At 35.1% G+C, this 19,377-nt stretch overlaps 1 protein-coding gene across 5 annotated transcripts in view; it reads right to left on the reverse strand.

Annotated features, from left to right (window-relative positions):
- LOC149828603 (uncharacterized) overlaps nucleotides 1-7,761 on the reverse strand; it is a 207,472-nt gene extending 199,711 nt beyond the window's left edge. For all 5 annotated transcript variants that reach the window (XM_090017653.1, XM_090017651.1, XM_090017652.1 and 2 more), the window contains exon 1: nucleotides 7,499-7,761. In XM_090017653.1, the coding sequence (XP_089873779.1) occupies nucleotides 7,499-7,659 (161 nt within the window). In that variant the 5' untranslated portion in view covers nucleotides 7,660-7,761. The remainder of the gene's footprint in view (nucleotides 1-7,498) is intronic.
- Between the last annotated feature and the right edge of the window lie 11,616 nt (nucleotides 7,762-19,377).

The raw sequence follows: 19,377 nt of genomic DNA on the forward strand, positions 1-19,377 counted from the left end.
CATAAATCACTTTTGAAATGCTTTTGTGGTCAGATGTGAACCAATGCGGGCCATGTAAGCCAGGAGTATGTGATGCTCTACTTATTGTTGATTTTATTTATGCATTGCAAAATTTATTTTTGGAAATTATTGGTTTTCCTAAATTAATTGTACTTTAAATTATGTGGGTCAGGGCTCAAAGTGGTTTTGCATGTTGATTTGCAAATTGGTTCGTGTTAATTTCTTGAAATTGTTTAAAAAGGTAAAAGAGACCAAACAATGTAATTAATCTCTTCCTTGATGTCCCTTCCATAGTGTGGGAATGTTTGATGGTAGTTTTGAGAAACCATGAGTATACTAAAACTTCGTGTGTGATTGTGCCCCTGAACTCGATGTGGTGGTTCATCTCTCGGTCATGGTTTTAGAGAGATTTCAACAACTTTGCCTAGGGGTAATGTTGTTGACTCAGTTGTAGTTATTGGTATACCAAGAAAGTGGCGTCAATGGTTAAGGATTTTCATTGATGTTTCGGGATCGAGTGAAGATTCATAATGTTTCGATAGAATGTGAGGATTCCTGATCTTGGTCGAAGAACAAGTCTGGAACCCAGTAATAAAATACAAATTGTGTATTAAGCTACAACTGGAAACCTAACTTGGACTTCGATAATTTGTGCACGTTTTGAGTATATGCGGGTTTAAGAAAAAGTGAAAACTAAATTTGTGTGCATTTAATATGGACATGTATCCAAAAGCAACTGTGATGAAGTAACTTACCAAGTTACTCATGCATGTGCATTGAATCATGCATCATTACCGTTCTGCATTAGTTCATGCATTCATGCTTATTCTGTTTTGCATGATGATTGTTATTGCATGATATTTTGTTAAATGTCGGAATGGTAAGTTGATTTGGTTCTTACCTATTTTCAAAAATTGTGTTAGAGGTCTGGGTGCCCAGTGATGGGTTGACTTGCTAGCTGAAGACTGCGAGCCTTGCATGACTAGTTCTAGGTTCCCTGACAGGGTGGCTCATTATGTCATAAACGATTTTAGTGTTTCAGTTAATTGACATTATTCATTGATTAATAAAGTTGATTATTGTTTGTTGATTCAATGCAGAGTCAGTTTGTGGTTTGGAATATTAAATCTATGAGACCCCGGATACTTAGGTTTGTTTTCGCAATTGTTTTAAAAAAAAATCACTATTTTTACGAGGATTAGTTAGGGTCATTAAAAATTATAATTTGAGAAATTTTCCGTTTTTAACATTTAAATTCAAGCAAAAATCAAACTACATTCAGGTTAAATTCTGAAAACTGTTTTTTAACAGCCGATCGAGTAATCAGGCTGGGCCTGATCAGTAGGTACCAATTGACGTGCATGATCTAGCAATCAGTAAGATCTGTCTGATCAAGTGAATATTTCAAAATAGGATCTGCTGAAATTAAAATCTGAAATTTTTTAAAGACGGCCTAAACCCAAGTCAGATCAGCTGGGTTAAAATTGATTTATTTATATCAGAATTTGCCAGCAGATGTAAATCTGCTCCTCTGTCATTGCCCTCAGTCTGATATGATCCAATCGGACCAGCCTTGATTCTGATTAATTTAGCGTATTTGGCCTGTTTAAATTGGTCGGTCAGCCTGTTTAAATCTTGCCTGATCCATTTTTATTGAACAAACAAATTGTTGATCGGATCTTAGGAGGGTGTGGTTTCACCTAGTCTGCGTGCTTCTCTTTAGTTAATTGATTTAAGGATAGATCTTAGGTTAGTGCATTTGTTTCCAGATTTTTGTTCTGTTTGGTATATTTAGATACATTTTAAATTTGGAGTCTTAGCTTTTCTTTATTTTCTTGCAAACTAACATTAGTTAGAGTAGGAAATCTAGTTGGTGCGTGTGTTTTGTTTTCGGTGTTTTGCATGTGAGTTCACGCTTGTTGATGAAAGCCCGATGGTGAGGATTGTGCTCGTGCGGACCAAGGAGGCTGGAACGCGAGCAAACAGAAGCCTTGCAGATTTTTTTTTCTTTATTTTTTTTTTTGGGGGCCACTGGCCAATTTAATTTATTTGAGGTTGTAATAATTTTTATTTTCTGCTCAAACTTTTGTAATTGGGTAGCACGTTTCTTTACATTTAATTTTAAGGCAATAAAATTTGTTCCTATGTATATAGGGAGGTTTATAATGAGAATTTGGAGAAGTATATGATAGCAAAGAAGGAAGCTAAAAAAGTAGTTCGGAACGCGAGGGATAAGGTATATAGGGAGGTTTATGACAAGTTGGATACCAAAGAGGGTGAGAAGGATATTTATAGGATTGCAAAAATGAGAGATAGAAAATCGAGGGATCTGGGTATGGTTAGATGTATCAAAGATGAAACGCAAAAGGTTTTAGTCAAAGATGAGGAGATTAAGGAGAGAGGGAAAGATTATTTTGATAAGCTATTTAATGAAAGTCATGCGCAGGATCTTGGAGACTTTTCCATTCTTTTTCATGAGATGAATCGTGACTTCATGCGCAAGATTCAAAAGAAAGAAATTGCAGAGGCTTTGAAGAAAATGAAATCTAGAAGGGCAGTTGGCCCAGATGGTATACCTATCGAGGCTTGGAAATGCTTGGGAGAGAAAGGTTTAGAATGGTTGACAAATCTTTTTAACAAGATTTGACGGACAAATAAGATGCCTAATGAGTGGAGAAAGAGTACTTTGGTGCCTCTATATAAGAATAAGAGTGATATACAAGATTGCACAAACTATCGTGGTATAAAACTCATGTATGAAACTTTGGGAGAGGGTGATTGAGTCTAGGTTTGGGAAGGTTGTCATGATATCGGAGAATCAATTTGGTTTTATGCTTAGAAGATCTACTATGGAAGCTATACATCTTCTTAGACAACTTATTGAGAGAAATAGAGAGAGGAACAAAGATTTGCATATGGTTTTTATTGATTTGGAGAAGGCTTACGATAGAGTACCTAGGGACGTTCTCTGGTGGACAATGATGAAGAAAGGTGTTTCTCTCAAGTACATTAGTATAATTAAAGATATGTATGAAGGAGTAATAACCAATGTCCGCACTTGTGGAGGGGTGACAACCAATTTTCCTATAACGGTTGGGTTACATCAAGGATCTGCTTTAAGCCCTTTCCTATTTGTTATAGTGATGGATGAGCTTACGAAATCAATTCAAGAAAATGTGTCGTGGTGTATGTTGTTTGCTGATGATATTGTTTTGATTGATGAGTCTAGAGCTGGGGTTAATGCTAAGTTAGAATTATGGAGACAGACATTGGAAGCAAGAGGTTTTAAGTTGAGTAATAGTAAGACAGAATACATGGAATGTCGATTTAGTAAGCAACGAAATAGAGATGGGTGTGTAGTGAAGCTTGGTGAGCAAGAAATATCGGTGGATGATTCTTTCAAATATTTGGGATCTATCATTCAAAAGTATGGGGAAATTGATGGAGATGTAAATCATAGGATAAAGGTTGGGTGGATGAAATGGAAGAGTGCAACTGGAGTGTTGTGCGATCGTAGAATGCCATTGCGGTTGAAGGGAAAGTTTTATAGGACGACTATTAGGCCCGCTTTACTATATGGTACGGAATGTTGGGCTGCCAAGAGACATCATATTCAAAAATGAGTGTAGCTGAAATGCGTATGCTGAGATGGATGTGTGGAAATACAATAAAAGATAAGATTCGGAACGAGGAGATACGTAAGAAGGTAGGCGTTGCACCCATTGAAAATAAGATGAGAGAGAATCGTTTACGGTGGTTTGGACATATTCGGCGAAGGCCTAATGATGCTTCAGTTAGAAGGATGGAGAAATGGGAAAATATATTAGTTAAAAGAGGTCGGGGTAGGCCTAGGAAGACATGGATGGAGGTGATAGGAAAGGATATGAATGCTTTGAACCTCACCGAGGACATGGCATTGGATAGAAATGATTGGAGGAGAAGGATTCATGTGGAAGACCCAGAATGATTTTCTTTTTTGGTCCATATCGCCGACCCCAATTGTTTTGGGTTGAAGGCGTAGTTGTTGTTGTTTGTTTAAAATTTGTTCCTATGTGGAGTACAAAAGTTATAAACATGTTGCATGAGTTCGACCCAGACTTCACCACTAGTGTGAACCAGTAATTTAAGATTTGATGATTTGATGCACGATTTGCACAGACAATTTTTAATGAAAAATCTCTTTTAAAATTACTTTAAAGAAAAATTGCATTATGTAGCATAAATCATGACATGATAGGATGATGCATAAAAGTAAATATGATTATGACATGTACATGCATGATGGCATGTAAGATTAAGTCATCCATATGGCATAGACTATTTAGTCATACGAGAGGGCATGAACTGTTGATGTCATGCGAGAGGGCATGAACCGTTGGTATCATGTATGAAGACATGAGAGGGTTATCCTGTGAGATAATGTTACTTGGCTGTGATCTATGACTTAATAATAAAGATAACCCTCGATCATGGGTCCATTTGAGGCACCAGTGAAGCTGGGCTCTCTGAGATGAATGGGTTTGTCCCGATCTCTTGTCCTCCTGAGAGAGAAAATAGCGATACAAGACTCGTGAGACATGTTGAATTTTCGAGGGCTAAAGGCGTTTTTTGTCCCCGTCCCACGGAGGTTATGGGACAGGTCTACTAATGAGTCCTAGATGGTAGTACCACAACGCGGCAGAGTTAGAGATGCATGCCCGATTTTTTGCCGACGATTTTGGTTTTGCGTAGACCAAGACCTGGGACCATGGGTCTGTTCTCCCAACCGTTGCATTATAGGGTTGAATCACTCGAGAAAGAACCAGTTAAGTCATAGAAGGACAATTAAAATACATTGAATAATAAATACTCCTATGCTTGTTTCTGGATGTTTATGCCCTCTTTTGTACCAAATAGGTCTAAATAAACAAGATAAACAATGAATTAGATTTTTTTATAATCACTGATATCATATGCATAAACATGTAGATGTGAATATGTAGAGACTACTAAGGTTCGCATGGTTATTGCATATAAATTGTTACATGTGAATGAAAAAGATATGGTTATCTTGGTCATGTGATTGACCTTTTGATACAAGTCACGAGCTTGGTTGTTGCACGTGAAGTGCATGTATGTGTGAGACACATGAGAAAGGTTGAATAAGGACATGTTCCATATATATAATTTGAATGCCAAGGTGCATAAATGTTTTGATAATAGACATTGAAATTAATAATTTAGATAATGCATATCATAGTCATGAGTTGGACATGAGTATGCTCTTTGAAGACAAAGAAAGTGGAAATTTATATCTTTATGAACTGTTGTATTTTACTTCACTTCGAAGCATGTTATGAATTGTGAATTCTCATTTATTTATACGAACACCTGGCATGGATATGAATGAATGTAATGTTTAATATCATGAATGAGAATCGATGTGAGTTTGAGTTTCAAGCATACAAGTTACGCAATTATGAATGTTATGAAATAAATGATAATAAATGTTGTTAAATGATATGTGCATGTGTTGTTGTGGATTACCTTGACTCTCATTTTTAAAATGATGGGAATCACACTTTGAATGTATCATTACAACTTGATTTGTATTATTCAAGTTTAGTTTTAGGTTTCCTACGGGCAAGTGGTTGATGCCCTACAATATTACAAATAACTTCATGGAGGACTGAAGCGAAGTGTAGGTTGTTGCGCGGCTGAATACTCCACTCTTACCTATTACGATCCTTGGAGGACCCAGGCAAATTTTGACGGTTATAAACTTGTAACAATTTAATTTTTTATTTGAATCTTTACGTTTTAAGAATTGTAATATTTTGGAATGAAAAGATTTTTGAATTTTGTCATTTCATTTCTGCAATGGTTATGCTTATGGTTTAGAAACTTTAAATATTTACGTAACTCCTCAATTGTCTTAAATCTTAAATAAATTTCGTCTTTTGCATTTTTCCACGTATGAGAATTCTTAAAGTAGTGAGCCCAATCAAGTTATATTTATGGATGATTCTATAATGGATCTGATACTGGGAGGCTAATATATACTTGCACTTGCGCTCAGGTGGGTCGTCTAGTATTAGGAATTGTTGGAATGTGGCCTTAGACCAACATGTTGGCATATTACTTTCGGGAATCATGCAAATTTTTATAATAAATAAAAAGTTTCAAATTTTTCTCAAAATTTTGGGTTGAGAAAGTTTTTAAAAGGTTAGATTTTTTAGGAACGTCAGATGTGTCAAACTTAGTTGTTCAGGTTAGTCTTGTGAATAACCAAAATAAGCATCTTTGAAGCTCACTATGAAGATGAGAATCACTTCAGAAGGCGGGGTATGCTAATAATGGCTCTACACAGTTAAGAGTTAAGATTCAAATTCAAGCTGTGTTCATGTTGTTGAGTTGATCACGCTCCAACTTAAGGTGGTTCACAACTAGCACCTCTCTGAAGCAGCATTTGTATTTTTTTTTCCTCCATTTTTCCTTTCCCTTTGCATGCAGTGATCTCTTCCATTCTTTTTGTTTTTAAAGCTTTTTATTTTTTTTTGCCTGAAGAAATAAGACAGAGAGATTATGACAGCCTTCCTCCATTTGCTTGTCTTGGATGATCCTCGTATCTTTAGAATTAAGTAAAACAAAGAAATGCATGAATTCAATGTTCATACGAACAGACAGAGTCAAATTCACAAGACAATATCCATCGATATGGCACAGATACGTGCAAGCAGGAATTGAGGCGATACCTCATACACCATCAAATCAATGCATGTAGCAACCGGTGTAATTCTCGACAAGCACATCCAATGCACCAAGGCAGCTTTTGCATATCAATTCGGAGCAGCATATCTACATCTTCAAACGTATGATAAAGCGGACTTCTCGCAAGGACTTAAAATGACCAATCAATCAAAGCTCTAACGGACATTCACTCCACAAATGTCTTCAGATCAATCATGAGTTCAATAGAGGAACAAAGGAATGAGAGTTGACAAATGGTTTTCGACACTTTTTTCTCTTCCTCGTATTTCACCTGCCCTATAATATTCCGCATACAGTTTTTCGATCATGTAATCAGCAAAAAAATAGTCCCAGTATCCATAATATCGCGTTATTCTTCATATTAGGAACAAGGGAGGAGAGATCGATGGACGGCGAAGGCATCTCCTACTGATTAGCTGAAAATATCACTAGATCCGTAACTCCGCACCTGATTCAGTCCGTACCATGCAGTGAGAATCCAATGCCGAATGTGAACCTAAATTCCTCGGATTTTGAAGCCCCAATCTCAAAGAACCTCGTACTAAGCCTCATTCTAGAAAGTCCGTACTACACAAAAATGAAGCAATCGAATGACGAATGGCCCAAATAAATGCTAGAGGGGTAATAACGCGCCATCGGATAACGTGATCTCGATCATAAACGCGTCTAATACTAGATTACATCTCCCATCCACACACACACACAAAGAGAGAGAGGGAGAGAGAGAGAGAGAGATTATTGATGGTACCTTTCCTTTCGCTCCTGGATGGTCTTCCTTTGGGTCTTGTAGTGGTTCTCGATGAACTGCTTGGCAGCGGCGACCTTCTCCATGGTGAGGCTCGAACCCAACGCCTCCTGCTCGCCATCCCTTCCCCCGTTCTCTGCTTCTGCTTCTCCTCGATCCCCCATCTCTCTCTCTCTCTCTCTCTCTCTCTCTCTCTCTGAATGGATTCGCCCTAGTTTTCCTGTTGTTATTAATTAACCTTACACTGATTATTGTTAGGACATCCCGGAGAGAGAGAAGGCGCTCTCTTAACCTTAAAATGTATCCCTTAAAAACATACGGACACGTGTGCTGCTGAGCGTTTGCTTGTGGTACGCATGTATGTTACTTTATTGTCTTGCATCCTTTTATCTACTAAAATTATAAAACGGACGACGTGCGCTGATGTTGCTGGCCATTGATCAGTGTGATAAATGCGGGGGATATTCTCAAAATAACGTGGAAAAAGTCATGAAAATTTAGGCTATTGTTTTTAAGTGCCAAAATATTGTGCACTTTTATTTATGTTTTTAAAGTTAAATATTTTGTGCCGGTATTTTGCCTGTGAAAAAAGGCCAGAAATGCGAGAACTTTCAATTTCTCTAGGGGGCTTGGCTGCCGTTTTAAATGGAGTCAATTGCCCGGTTCCTAATTGAATTCGGTTTTTGTACAGAAGCCACCATTAACCAATCAAATCCAACTCTTTGTACTGTAGCTCAGTACAAGTGGGACCCACAGAGGTTGTTTCACCTGCTGCTCTTGCATGCAGAGGTTGTTTCATTTGTCTCTCCTTTGTTTCGGAATTGATACTCTACCTCCCCACCACGAGAGGGTGTTGTGTTATTCCCGAAACACAAATTTGTGTGTTCCGGTGTGGAAGAATATCTTGGGACCCGTTATAATTCATATGTCAATGTTGCTCATGATGACTTTATAATAAAATAATATATAAAAAAAGTATATATGTTTTGGACTGAAATATCCTCTCCTAAAATAGATATGTGTTAGACGAAAATATCATTCTGCTCCCTGTAAATTGATTTGCATGTTTCGTCTTTGTTTTTAGCTTGTGTTAAAACACATTGTTGCCTTCTCGTTTCTACCTTGTGTTAGATAAAAAACTTTTTCGAGTTCGTACCTACCTTGTGGAGATAACTATAAATCGAATGACTGGTTCGATTATTGGTGGGCGTCATAGAGGGATTTGTTGACCATCTCTTTTTACAGTTTTTTCTTCTTCGTTTTCAACTGTCTTTGCTTCTCTTCCTCAACATTCTTCTTCTTCGATTGTTTTCGCTTTTCTTCCTCCTTCTCCTTATTCTTCCTTTGTTTTTCCCTTTCCTCCTCCTCCTCCTCCTCCTTCTTTTGCCTTCGTTTCTCTTCCTCCTCCTTATTCTTCTTTTGTTTTCCCCTCTCCTCCTTTTGCATTCGCTTCTCTTCCTCCTCCTCATTCTTCCTTTGTATTTGTCCAAGCTCTCCTTGACCACCAAAGTGTTCCATTTATCAATACCACTTGTTTATTACAAACATCACTGTTTGAAAAAAACGGTACTTGGTTTAATAAAAGAAGCAGTATAACACTTTCTAGAGAAACCTGAAACTCAATGTCGCCTTGCTCCGCATATCATAACGCAAGTCCAACACCTGAAATCTTCATTAAACGGGGTCAGAACCATTGATGGTCTGGTAAACAAACAATCATTCATCCATTCAACTCAAGTAATGCATTAACCACTCAAGGTCACAGTTCGTAATAACGATGTTCATGTCTCCACGACTTAGCGTATATTGCAAGAGCCTCCTGAGGGCTATGAGTTGAACATTCGCTCAAATCTTTATGACTTACCGTATGTCTCTTTCAGGCCTCAATTGAGATGTCAAAGCTCAAGTCTTCATACTTGGCACATCTGTATCTTACGAGCCTAAGGCACAAGCTCCTCGAGCTTTACTTAGTCGTGTAGAAGCCTTGGCGATATAAGACGTGACAACAATCTCAAGACAACATATGCGAGAATCGGCATCTAACGATAGTTATAAGGCGAGCGCGTGAACACTGAAGTGTCCTTAAGGGCTCAACCAAGAACTATGGTGAGATACTATTTTTTAAGAACGCATATATTGTGCATTCAAACATATATATCCAACGATAGTCACTAGGCGAGCGCGTGAACACCGAAGTGTCCTAGAAGGCTCAACCAAGGACTAGGGTGAAATACTACTTCGAAAGGTATTTGCTATATACAAACAAGCAAATACTTGAGAGAGGTGGATCAACGAAGCGAACTTACTTCAAATCACGAAAAAAACAACTCTGACTGCTTTAAACGGGGTTCGAACCTTCCTTCGAGAGGTCACACTAGGTCAGATGAGGTCGATCTAGTTGAGAAAGAGGAAGAGCAGGTCAAGCTGCTCAACCCAAGTGGTTTGAACCAAACTGGGTTCGGTCCAAGTCAACTGGGTTCAGCAAGTTTGGACTTAGCCCAAGCTGGCTGGGTCTGGGTTCAGAAAATCAAACCAAGGTTTGGGACCAAAAAGGACTTTGACTTTGACTTTAAACCCAACTAGGTTCAAGTCAAGTCAAGTGGGCTTGGACCAAGTCAGGTGAGCTAGGACCAGGTTAGGCAGGCTAGGATCAGATCAGGCAGACTCAAACCTACTAAGGGAGGCTAGGCTAGGTAGGAGAGGTTTAGGAGAGAGAAAGAGGAGGCCATTCTTCTCGTATTGACGTAACTAAAAAAGTTGGCTCGTATAAATCTCTTGATTTTATTTAGGGAAGAAGTTATGACTCCCTGACGGTTTCACTGTCAGTGCTTCACATATCGAACAATATGGCAATATGGATCTATGTTACAAGGATGCACCATTTTAGTTGTTCATCCCTAGTGTCACAACCATGAATGCTTTGACGTGTTGACTTGTGCACAGATTCATAATACCATTGTTTTAATATTTATAATAATTTTATTTTTTTAATAATATTATAATAAAATACACTATTAAACATTAAAGGGATCCAAGATGCCTAGTTTTTTCATGGTTAATTAAAATAATGAAAAACAAGGTTTACTTCCATTAAAGTTGAAGTTAAATGTCTAATGTGATTACCATAAGTTAAGTATGTTTTTTATTATTGCCAAAAATTTCAGTTTATTTTTTAATTAAAATTTTTTTATTGTTTTGAGGAATAATGAGTAGCTTTACCCTAATTACTAAACTAGTGTTAATGGTGGTCCTAGTTAAATTGACTTTACAAAGATTTAGGTGTTTTTTAATAATATCAAAAACTTAGGCATGCTTCTTTATTATTGTCATTTTATGTGTTTTTTTCAATATTAAAATATCAAAAATAGTTTTTACTGATTAAAAATACAAAAAGTTCTGTGTTCTAAGTTTTTGTTTTTGAAAATACATCGAACTTATGTGTCAAACCCGCATCATGTGTCCTTGTATACAAAATTCAAACTTCAATTTTCATTTCAAATTAAAAATTTTCCTATTATATACAAAATTCAAACCACATTTCAACACCATATATACAATTCAATTTTTATTTTAAACTTATACATAACACAACCACTTGTTATATATACAATTCAATATTCAATTCAAACACATTTCAAACTTCAATTCAATGAAGTGTCACCTATTATATTCACAATTCAATCTTCATTTTAAACACATTTCAAACTTAATTTCATTAAAGTGTCACCTATTATACACAAGATTCAATGTTCAATTAAAATACATTTCAAACTTCATTTCAACATAATCACATGTAGTATATATATAATTCAATCTTCATTTCAAAAAAATTTCAAACTTCAATTCAAAAAAAGTGTCACATATTATATACATAATTCAATCTTCATTTCAAACACATATCAAACACACAAACATATACAATTCAAATTAAAACACGATAATAACTTTTTGTTAACCTTATCCATGTTTTCGATAATGCCATCTTTACTTTGTAGCATGGCATCATTTGCTTTAAGCAACTCCCTTAGCATGCCAACTTCTTTCCTTAAAAATGTCATATCTACATCCGCTCCGGTAACACTTTTTCTTGCATGCCAACTTCTTTCATCACTTTCCTTCACTTCTTTTGGACTCTCGCACTCTTCTACTTTCGGTCCCTTACTCTCCTCCACTCTCCAATCCCCCTTACATCTTTCTCTTGTTGAGGTTGAACATGATATTTCTCCTCTATTCTCTATCTCGCCACCGCCATAATAGGTGGTCTTATCTCCAGCTTGCTCTAGCTAGAGATTGAGGTTAGAAACAACCTTAGGGTGAGTGAATGGCTCAAACTTCTTCACCAATGGGTCTCCCTTTCCCTCTGATTCTTCATGGATGGGAGGCAATATTTTGGCCGCAATCTCGTCAGCCTTTTTTACAGCTTCAATCTCATCTTTGGGTCATTCTAAAACTACTAGCTATTGTTTTGTTGGAAGTGCTAGCAACTGCTGTGTTGAGCGAAGATTTCTTCATTCAGAGCTTGGTGAGGGTGTTTTTTGTGCATTACATCTAACACCCAGATTTTTTGCCATGGAGCAGGCTCCCACTTTACCAAGTGGACAAGCTTATTGTCTGTTTTAATATAGGAAATATGACTCACTGCATAAGGATCATCAAGTACTTTATGTAATATCTGCAATTTTTTGAAGCTTTTACTTAAATTTTCATATTTTTGGATAAATCAAAATATTAAAATTGGTAAACAAGGTGTTTAGAGGGTTTGTAAGGTTTAAAGAGAGCTTTAAAATGATAAAAATAAATTCTACATGCCTAGGGTCTCACTGACCCTATGAAGCTTGAATTGTTCAAAAATAAATTTTGAGAAATTTGAATTAAGCCTTAAAAGAATAATTGGAATAAATAATTTATTTATGTGGTGAATTAAAAAACGTATTAATGAAATTTAATTAGGGGTAGATTTAATTAAATTTCATATAGTAGCATTTCATGTGAATTTACAATTCCATTTATGAAATATTTCATTTGAATTAATTTGCATTTAAGTGAAATTTCATTTAGTGAAATGAAATCCAAAAATTAGCTAGATTTTATAAAATGGTAGGATTCCATAGGTGGGCCATCCCTTCCTACGTGACGTCCTAATCTAAAGTTTAAAATGATAAAAAAAGCTTTAAATTAGAGATAAAATAAAACTTACCAAAAACCAAAATAAAGAAGGGAAAAGTCAAAACTTACTATTTAAAAAAATCAAACCCATAAGGGGGTAGGGGTGCCAACCATAGAGGCTCTAGAAGGGTCCAACAAAGGTTGGACCAAAGAAAGGAATAGGAAACAAAAAAAGAAAGGAAAGGCAGAAAAAAAAAACTTACCAAGTCAACTTGCTTGCCAAGCAAGCAAGTTGACATCTTGTAAAAAGGAAAGGTTGGCTCCCATTGTAACGACCCCAACTCGTACCTGTAAAAAAGTTGGCAATTTTTTTTTAAACAATTGCGAAAATATTCTTAGAAACTCGGGGCCTTTACAGTCCTAACCAATCCCCAACCACAAGGGATCTTACACCCATCATCCAAACCAAAATACCAACTTTATTAATTGAATTCAAATAGTCTAAAAGTAAGTGCAAGAAAATATATATAAATCAAAACATGAAGCCATGTTGTCCCAAGAAAAGTCTTCCAAGTAGTCGTGTAACCCTCGTAGCTCCTCAAGTAGCAGTTTTCCTCATTGGGCCTCAGAGACTGTAAAGCTACAAAAGTAGGGGTGTCAGAATTAAAGATCATGCATATAGGTTCCTCTAATGAATCAAATAAGTAAAAAGAATATAAATAAGAATTATGCAATATTTTAGAGGAATGCAATTATGACAAATTCATGACCCAATTAATCATTCAACCAATATAGAACAATTGTTAAGCAAAAATGAATAATTATTATCAATAGGAAACATCAATTAAGCAATAAAGACATTTATCATGCAATAGGGAGTAAATGCCTTGCAATCATCAATATATCACAAGTAAGTAAACAAGTAAAAATGCATGATCTAATGCATAACATGAATATACATGACATCGATGCACATATGTTAATAAATTATTTTATTTTATCAGAGTTTTCTTTTATATGCATGTCCCTATTAAATGCATACAAACTTTAGTTCTTCTTTTTATTACTATTGCTCGCAGATACTAAAAAATAGGTAAAAATTCTTGAGGTCAAGTTAAGTTCTCAGTTATAGCTTAACACACAATTTGTATATTTTATTACTGGGTTTCGTACTTAGCCCTCGACCGATATCAAGAATCAACATATCCATCAGAATATTAGAAATCAACATCTAATGTCGGGACACTATGAAAATCAACAACTATAATGCCACTTTCTTGGTATACCAAAACAACAACTGTGTCTACACACCACCCCAGGCAAAGTGGCAGAATCTCCCTAAAACTGTGGGTGGGAGGTGAACCTCTATATCAGGTTCAGGGGCACAACAACGCGCACAAAGTTTTAGTATCCTCACGGTTCCCAAAAACTATAAGTCCAAGACTCCCACACTAAAGAAGGGACATCGAAGAAGCGTAGATTACACTGTTCTCTTATTTTATCTTGTTATTAATTCAACTTCTTTATTTTATAAATCAACTTGCAAAATTAATAACACAGGTTCATAAATTAATATGCGAAACTCATCACGGGACCACAGCCCGTGACAACATGGAACAATGTAATTAGAAAAATAACATCAAGTTTGTTTTTTTCCATGCATAAACAATTAAACAAGGAGCAACACATGCTCAAGGCTCTCACAGCCTACGATGATCCACTTTTGATTCTTAATACATCTCATTGCAAAAATCATAAATAACATGCCACTTATACATTTATTTTACATGCTTTTTAATGCGCATTCCTACATACCAATTAAATATGTGCATGAACCAAAACATTCATATGCATATGTTCACAAAATCATGTCATTTACATGCCTTCATTCAAGAATAATCTCAGGTAATCATGTGAACACTCATGCCATTATACACATGCTGAAAACACATAATTTTTCAAGTTTGCACATGCGCATGAAGGTAAATTTGCAATAACATCCGAATCAAGCATGATATATCAAGTATAAGCGTGTGAAAACCCCATTGATTTGCATGCATAAGGCTAAGTCTAATACCAATAGCAAATATGGAAATTACATGCCAAATTAATCTTTTGTTCTAGATTCAATCAAACACAAAGAATTTACAAGAACTTAAAATCTTCATGTACTGTTTTGACCTTTGTCTAAGTACAAACTGAGTATACATAGTCTGATTTTTTTTTCACAAAAGTGCATATTGATTTGCCATAAACAATTTTTTTTAACTATACCCAGTGAATTATATTTAAGTGGAAGCCTTGGCGATATAAGACGTGACGACAATCTCAAGACAATATATGTGAGAATTGGCATCTAACGATAGTTACAAGGCGAGCGCGTGAACACCGAAGTGTCCTTGATGGCTCAACCAAGAACTATAGCGAGATACTATTTTTTAAGAACGCATATATTGCGCATTCAAACATATATATCCAATGATAGTCACTAGGCGAGTGCGTGAACACCGAAGTGTCCTAGAAGGCTCAACCAAGGACTAGAGTGAGATACTACTTCAGAAGGTATCTGCTATATACAAACAAGCAAATACTTGAGAAAGGTGGATCAACGAGACTAGTGAAAGGTGCCCGGCCAGGTCAAAGCTACTCCTATATGTAAAATACTGCCTGAGCCACAACACTGAACCAGGTATTTGCCTGTGTTTATACCCACATGCTAAGAAGTAATAACTTAAGATATATGTGCATTAGTTAAGCATTGCATGCACCACTTAAGAAAGAACATGTAATTAAAGATAAAAATTGGTTCATGTATTTAATGGCTTCTGCTTTTGGTAAGTTCATGAATGTTAACTGTTCATGTATTTTACTAGATTTGGTTGAAATGGATGATGCATATTTGTTCGATTTGGTAACTAGTATGCTTGCTTTAATTACTAAAATGCATGAGTTATTCTTTAGAATTAAATTATGAAAAATTAGATAAAATTTCTGTTTCGTATTTCTGTTTTATGAGTTTAGTACACTCTACCCTACTGAGATATTATATGTTTGACCCTATTTAATTTAATATTTTTTAGGAAGTGAGTAAAGCTTACAAGCGAAGACCAGAGGTTACGACGGGGATCGAGCCTATATTTCCTATACCTCCAAAGATTTTGAGACTTTGATTTTTTATTTAAATTTAATTACAAGTGGACAAATATAATTAATTATGGACAATTGTGTACTTTGATTATTTTATGCATGCTTGAATTTATTTTTAATTTCATAATTGTATGGTTATGAATGATTATGAAAAGTAGCACACCAAATTTTATACCCAACAAGTTTGTCTTTGTTATTTTATTAAAGGATTTAAAAGGATTTCAAAAAAAAATTTACTATTTTTTGGGTTTTAAAAATTGGGGTGTTACACTTTAGGCTGGGGAGATGAAATACTTTTACTCTTCTTTGGCAAGCAAATTGTAGGCCATGTGTTTTTTCTTTTATTTGTTTCCATATTGTAATACACAAAATAAGAAATTCCTGCAATAACAAAAATGCAGAATAGTATTCTAAAAATGCATGATAAACAATATTCAAACTTCTAACAATGCAAGAAAAAAACTTGACACTCACATGCAAATATGAGAAACAAAGTGACAAACATACGGTGTTTTCAAGTATAGCCGAATCAAGATTGAGGCATACCAATTCTTAAGAAAACAAAGTGACAAATGGATACTCATGCAAATGTGAAAAACAAATAAAAACAATGGATAATATATATGCAAAGATAACCTGAAACCATGCAAGGTAATTGACTAGTGTCAATGTTTAATCATCTTTTTATCTGCTATTTGTCTATCTCTCTCACACATCTCATATACAAACACAATTCTAGCAATTATCAATGAAGCACTAAGTAGCACAATAATTCTTTAATAAAAAATTGAACAATCACAAAAAAAATCATTTATTCTTTAACCAATGTGTGAAAAATGACCATATCAAAAGTTAAAAAAAAATTGATTCACCCATGGAAAATGACCTTACTGGAAAAACTCAAAGGATTGGCTGAAATAGTCACCAATGAAGGGCCTTTAATATGTGTTTCACCAGAAATATTAACCAAAAATAGACACTAGAGATTTTGCCAAGGAGGAAGAGGTTTGGGCACCACCAGATGGGAACCCCAAGGACCCTAGGTTATGCAAAAATAGTACTGGGTTGTGCATGAAAGGTTTTAAGAAACAAAACATCGCTTTTAATGCTTATAAAATTCTTATAATGAAAAGGCATTTTGCATCACCTCATGAGAAACTTCACAATTTCCACAAACCTATTAGAAAAGCCATAAACATTTCATGAATTTCATAACCACCAACACAAAACTCTTGATGAAATTCACACTCTAAATGCCTATATATATAGGTAAATTCGTACCCTAAAATAAAATCTTGCTTCACTTAAAGTCGACAACATGAAAAAGTGATTACTGCAAACTTTTTATGAATTTTGCATTGAAAGTAGACTTTTGCAACCATCAATGCGAAACTCTTGACGAAATTCACACTCTAATCACCTATATATACACATAAATTCCCATGCTAAAACAAAATTTTACATCGCTATAAGTCGATTATATGAGAAAGTCTGTGAATTCTATAAACTTTTTATGAATTCCACATTAAAAGATAGACTTTCACAATCACCAACACAAAACTCTTGACAAAATTTGCAAGGTTTTTTTGTAAACAGTCTCGTGATATTCATACTATTTGTGTCAAATTTATGATTTCTGCAAAAATATCATGCATATTTTATTTTTAGTGAGATTTGCGAGATGGGAGAGCATTGCGATGTAATGGGTGAAAATCGAGAGACATTCACATGTGCTAAGTTTAAAAAAGTCCTAAAAAAGTCAGAAACCTGCAAAATTGAACATTGAGCAGATTTTGAAATTTGTGAGGCATTTGGGAAACACGTCAAATTTATCGTACAGTACAATCATTTTTCGTATATTTATTGCTAGCTAATGACTCTACAAAGGCTGAGTCGAGACAAACACATGTTCACGATCAGCTTGGCGGGCCTATTTTATAATTTCATGCAGACTTGTTACAAGCCAACCTTAAGCTAAGCCACAAGAAACTCATCTTGTTTTTTAACCCTAATGGCAAGTCAAAACCATGCAAATATGTGTTCCATTGTTTATTTTTCCCCTATATAAATATTACAAAAAATAGGTAAATAAAAGGATAAAATATGACCATACTATGCGAAAAAGATATTTTCCAACCCCATAATTTCTAAAATCTACCCCATATTCAAAATCACAAATAGCCAACTTCGTTAGTACCTTTTTTCCCTTTGCATGTGTAAAACTCATGGAGTTCACGACATATCGCTCCGCTCGTCGGGTTCATAAACTCCCACTTAAAAGGTGGTCTACATGCTTTTTATGGACATCACAAGGTTCACATAATCTTATTTGCGAACATCTTGTTAAACCCAAACCTCGAAACATCATAAATAATCGACTAAGTTCACATATATAATACAAAATATGCATAAAAAAATGTGTGAACCTTCTGTTAAATTGAACCTCGTAACCTTACAAATATCCTACTTAATCTGCATATGCCTCATGAAATATGCATAACAATATTTGTGAATCTTATGTCAAACTGTACCTCGTAACTTCATATATATCATACTAAATTCATGGGATACCGAGCAAACCACTTTTTAGTAACAAGGAGATCTGCAAATATGTGTCTATCTACGCATATGTTTGGTGTGCGAACCTGCGTAACTTCACATGCTTGCCGAATCATATATAAACTTGGTTTTGTTCATTTTTTCTTTTTTCATTTGTGATTGGAAAAAATCATATTTTCCTATAGAATCCTCAACATTGTTCCTCCCTCCTTGCACCGAAGCTAGGGTGCTTTTTCACACTACGTTCCGATGAGGTTGCAGTATCATCCTTCTCATCGACTTCCCCTGGTTAGGTCGAAAGGTGAGTTTCATACAAACAATATATATGCATACAATTTTATTTCACATCAAACTTTTTTGCTTTTTTTTAGATATGATCATTTAATAGCCCCATACATATTTGTGTTTGGTTGTTGTTGTAGATGTTTTTTGTATATTTTCTTGTGTTTTATTTTATATTTGCTATGAAATTTACCATTTAGGGTTTATTATGTTTAGGTTTTTTTTCATATATATATATTTGTTTGTGTTGTAAATGATTTTTATTTGTTTGGTTGTCCTTTAGTTAATATTTGCTGTTTTTGTGTTGGTATAATGGGGCTAGGGTTCACTGTGTACAAAAATTGAATATGGTATAGTTTATTTTCAGAGTTGTTGATGTAGGTAGTTATGTTAAATGAATGTATAAAATGTATATGGATGATCTTTTCTTACATGCTATTTTTATGAGATAAATGCTATGTTAGTGTAGGTAGTTAATGATGACCTCTAAAAGGGTTAAAATATATTACCTTAGTATTGATTTTCTTACTTGGAGATCTATAGTGGTATCTAAAAATAATAGTTATAAGGATTTTATGACTTTGATTTCTGGTAAATCGAACATGCAGAAGAGTCAATGATCCTTTGGTATAGTTGTTCTCTGAACGTAGATAGCCAACATATATGGATAGCTATATTGGACAATGATGATGTATAATCGATGTTATTTAATAGCAATGTTTACTTAGTTTTTCGCAAAGCTAAAGAAGTTTTTGCTTGCAAAGTTAAACAAAAAGCGGTATATGAAT

This window comes from Nuphar pumila, chromosome 9 (genome assembly GCF_984573655.1).
Source record: "Nuphar pumila chromosome 9, dmNupPumi1.hap1.1, whole genome shotgun sequence".
NCBI classification, from domain to species: Eukaryota; Viridiplantae; Streptophyta; class Magnoliopsida; order Nymphaeales; family Nymphaeaceae; genus Nuphar; species Nuphar pumila.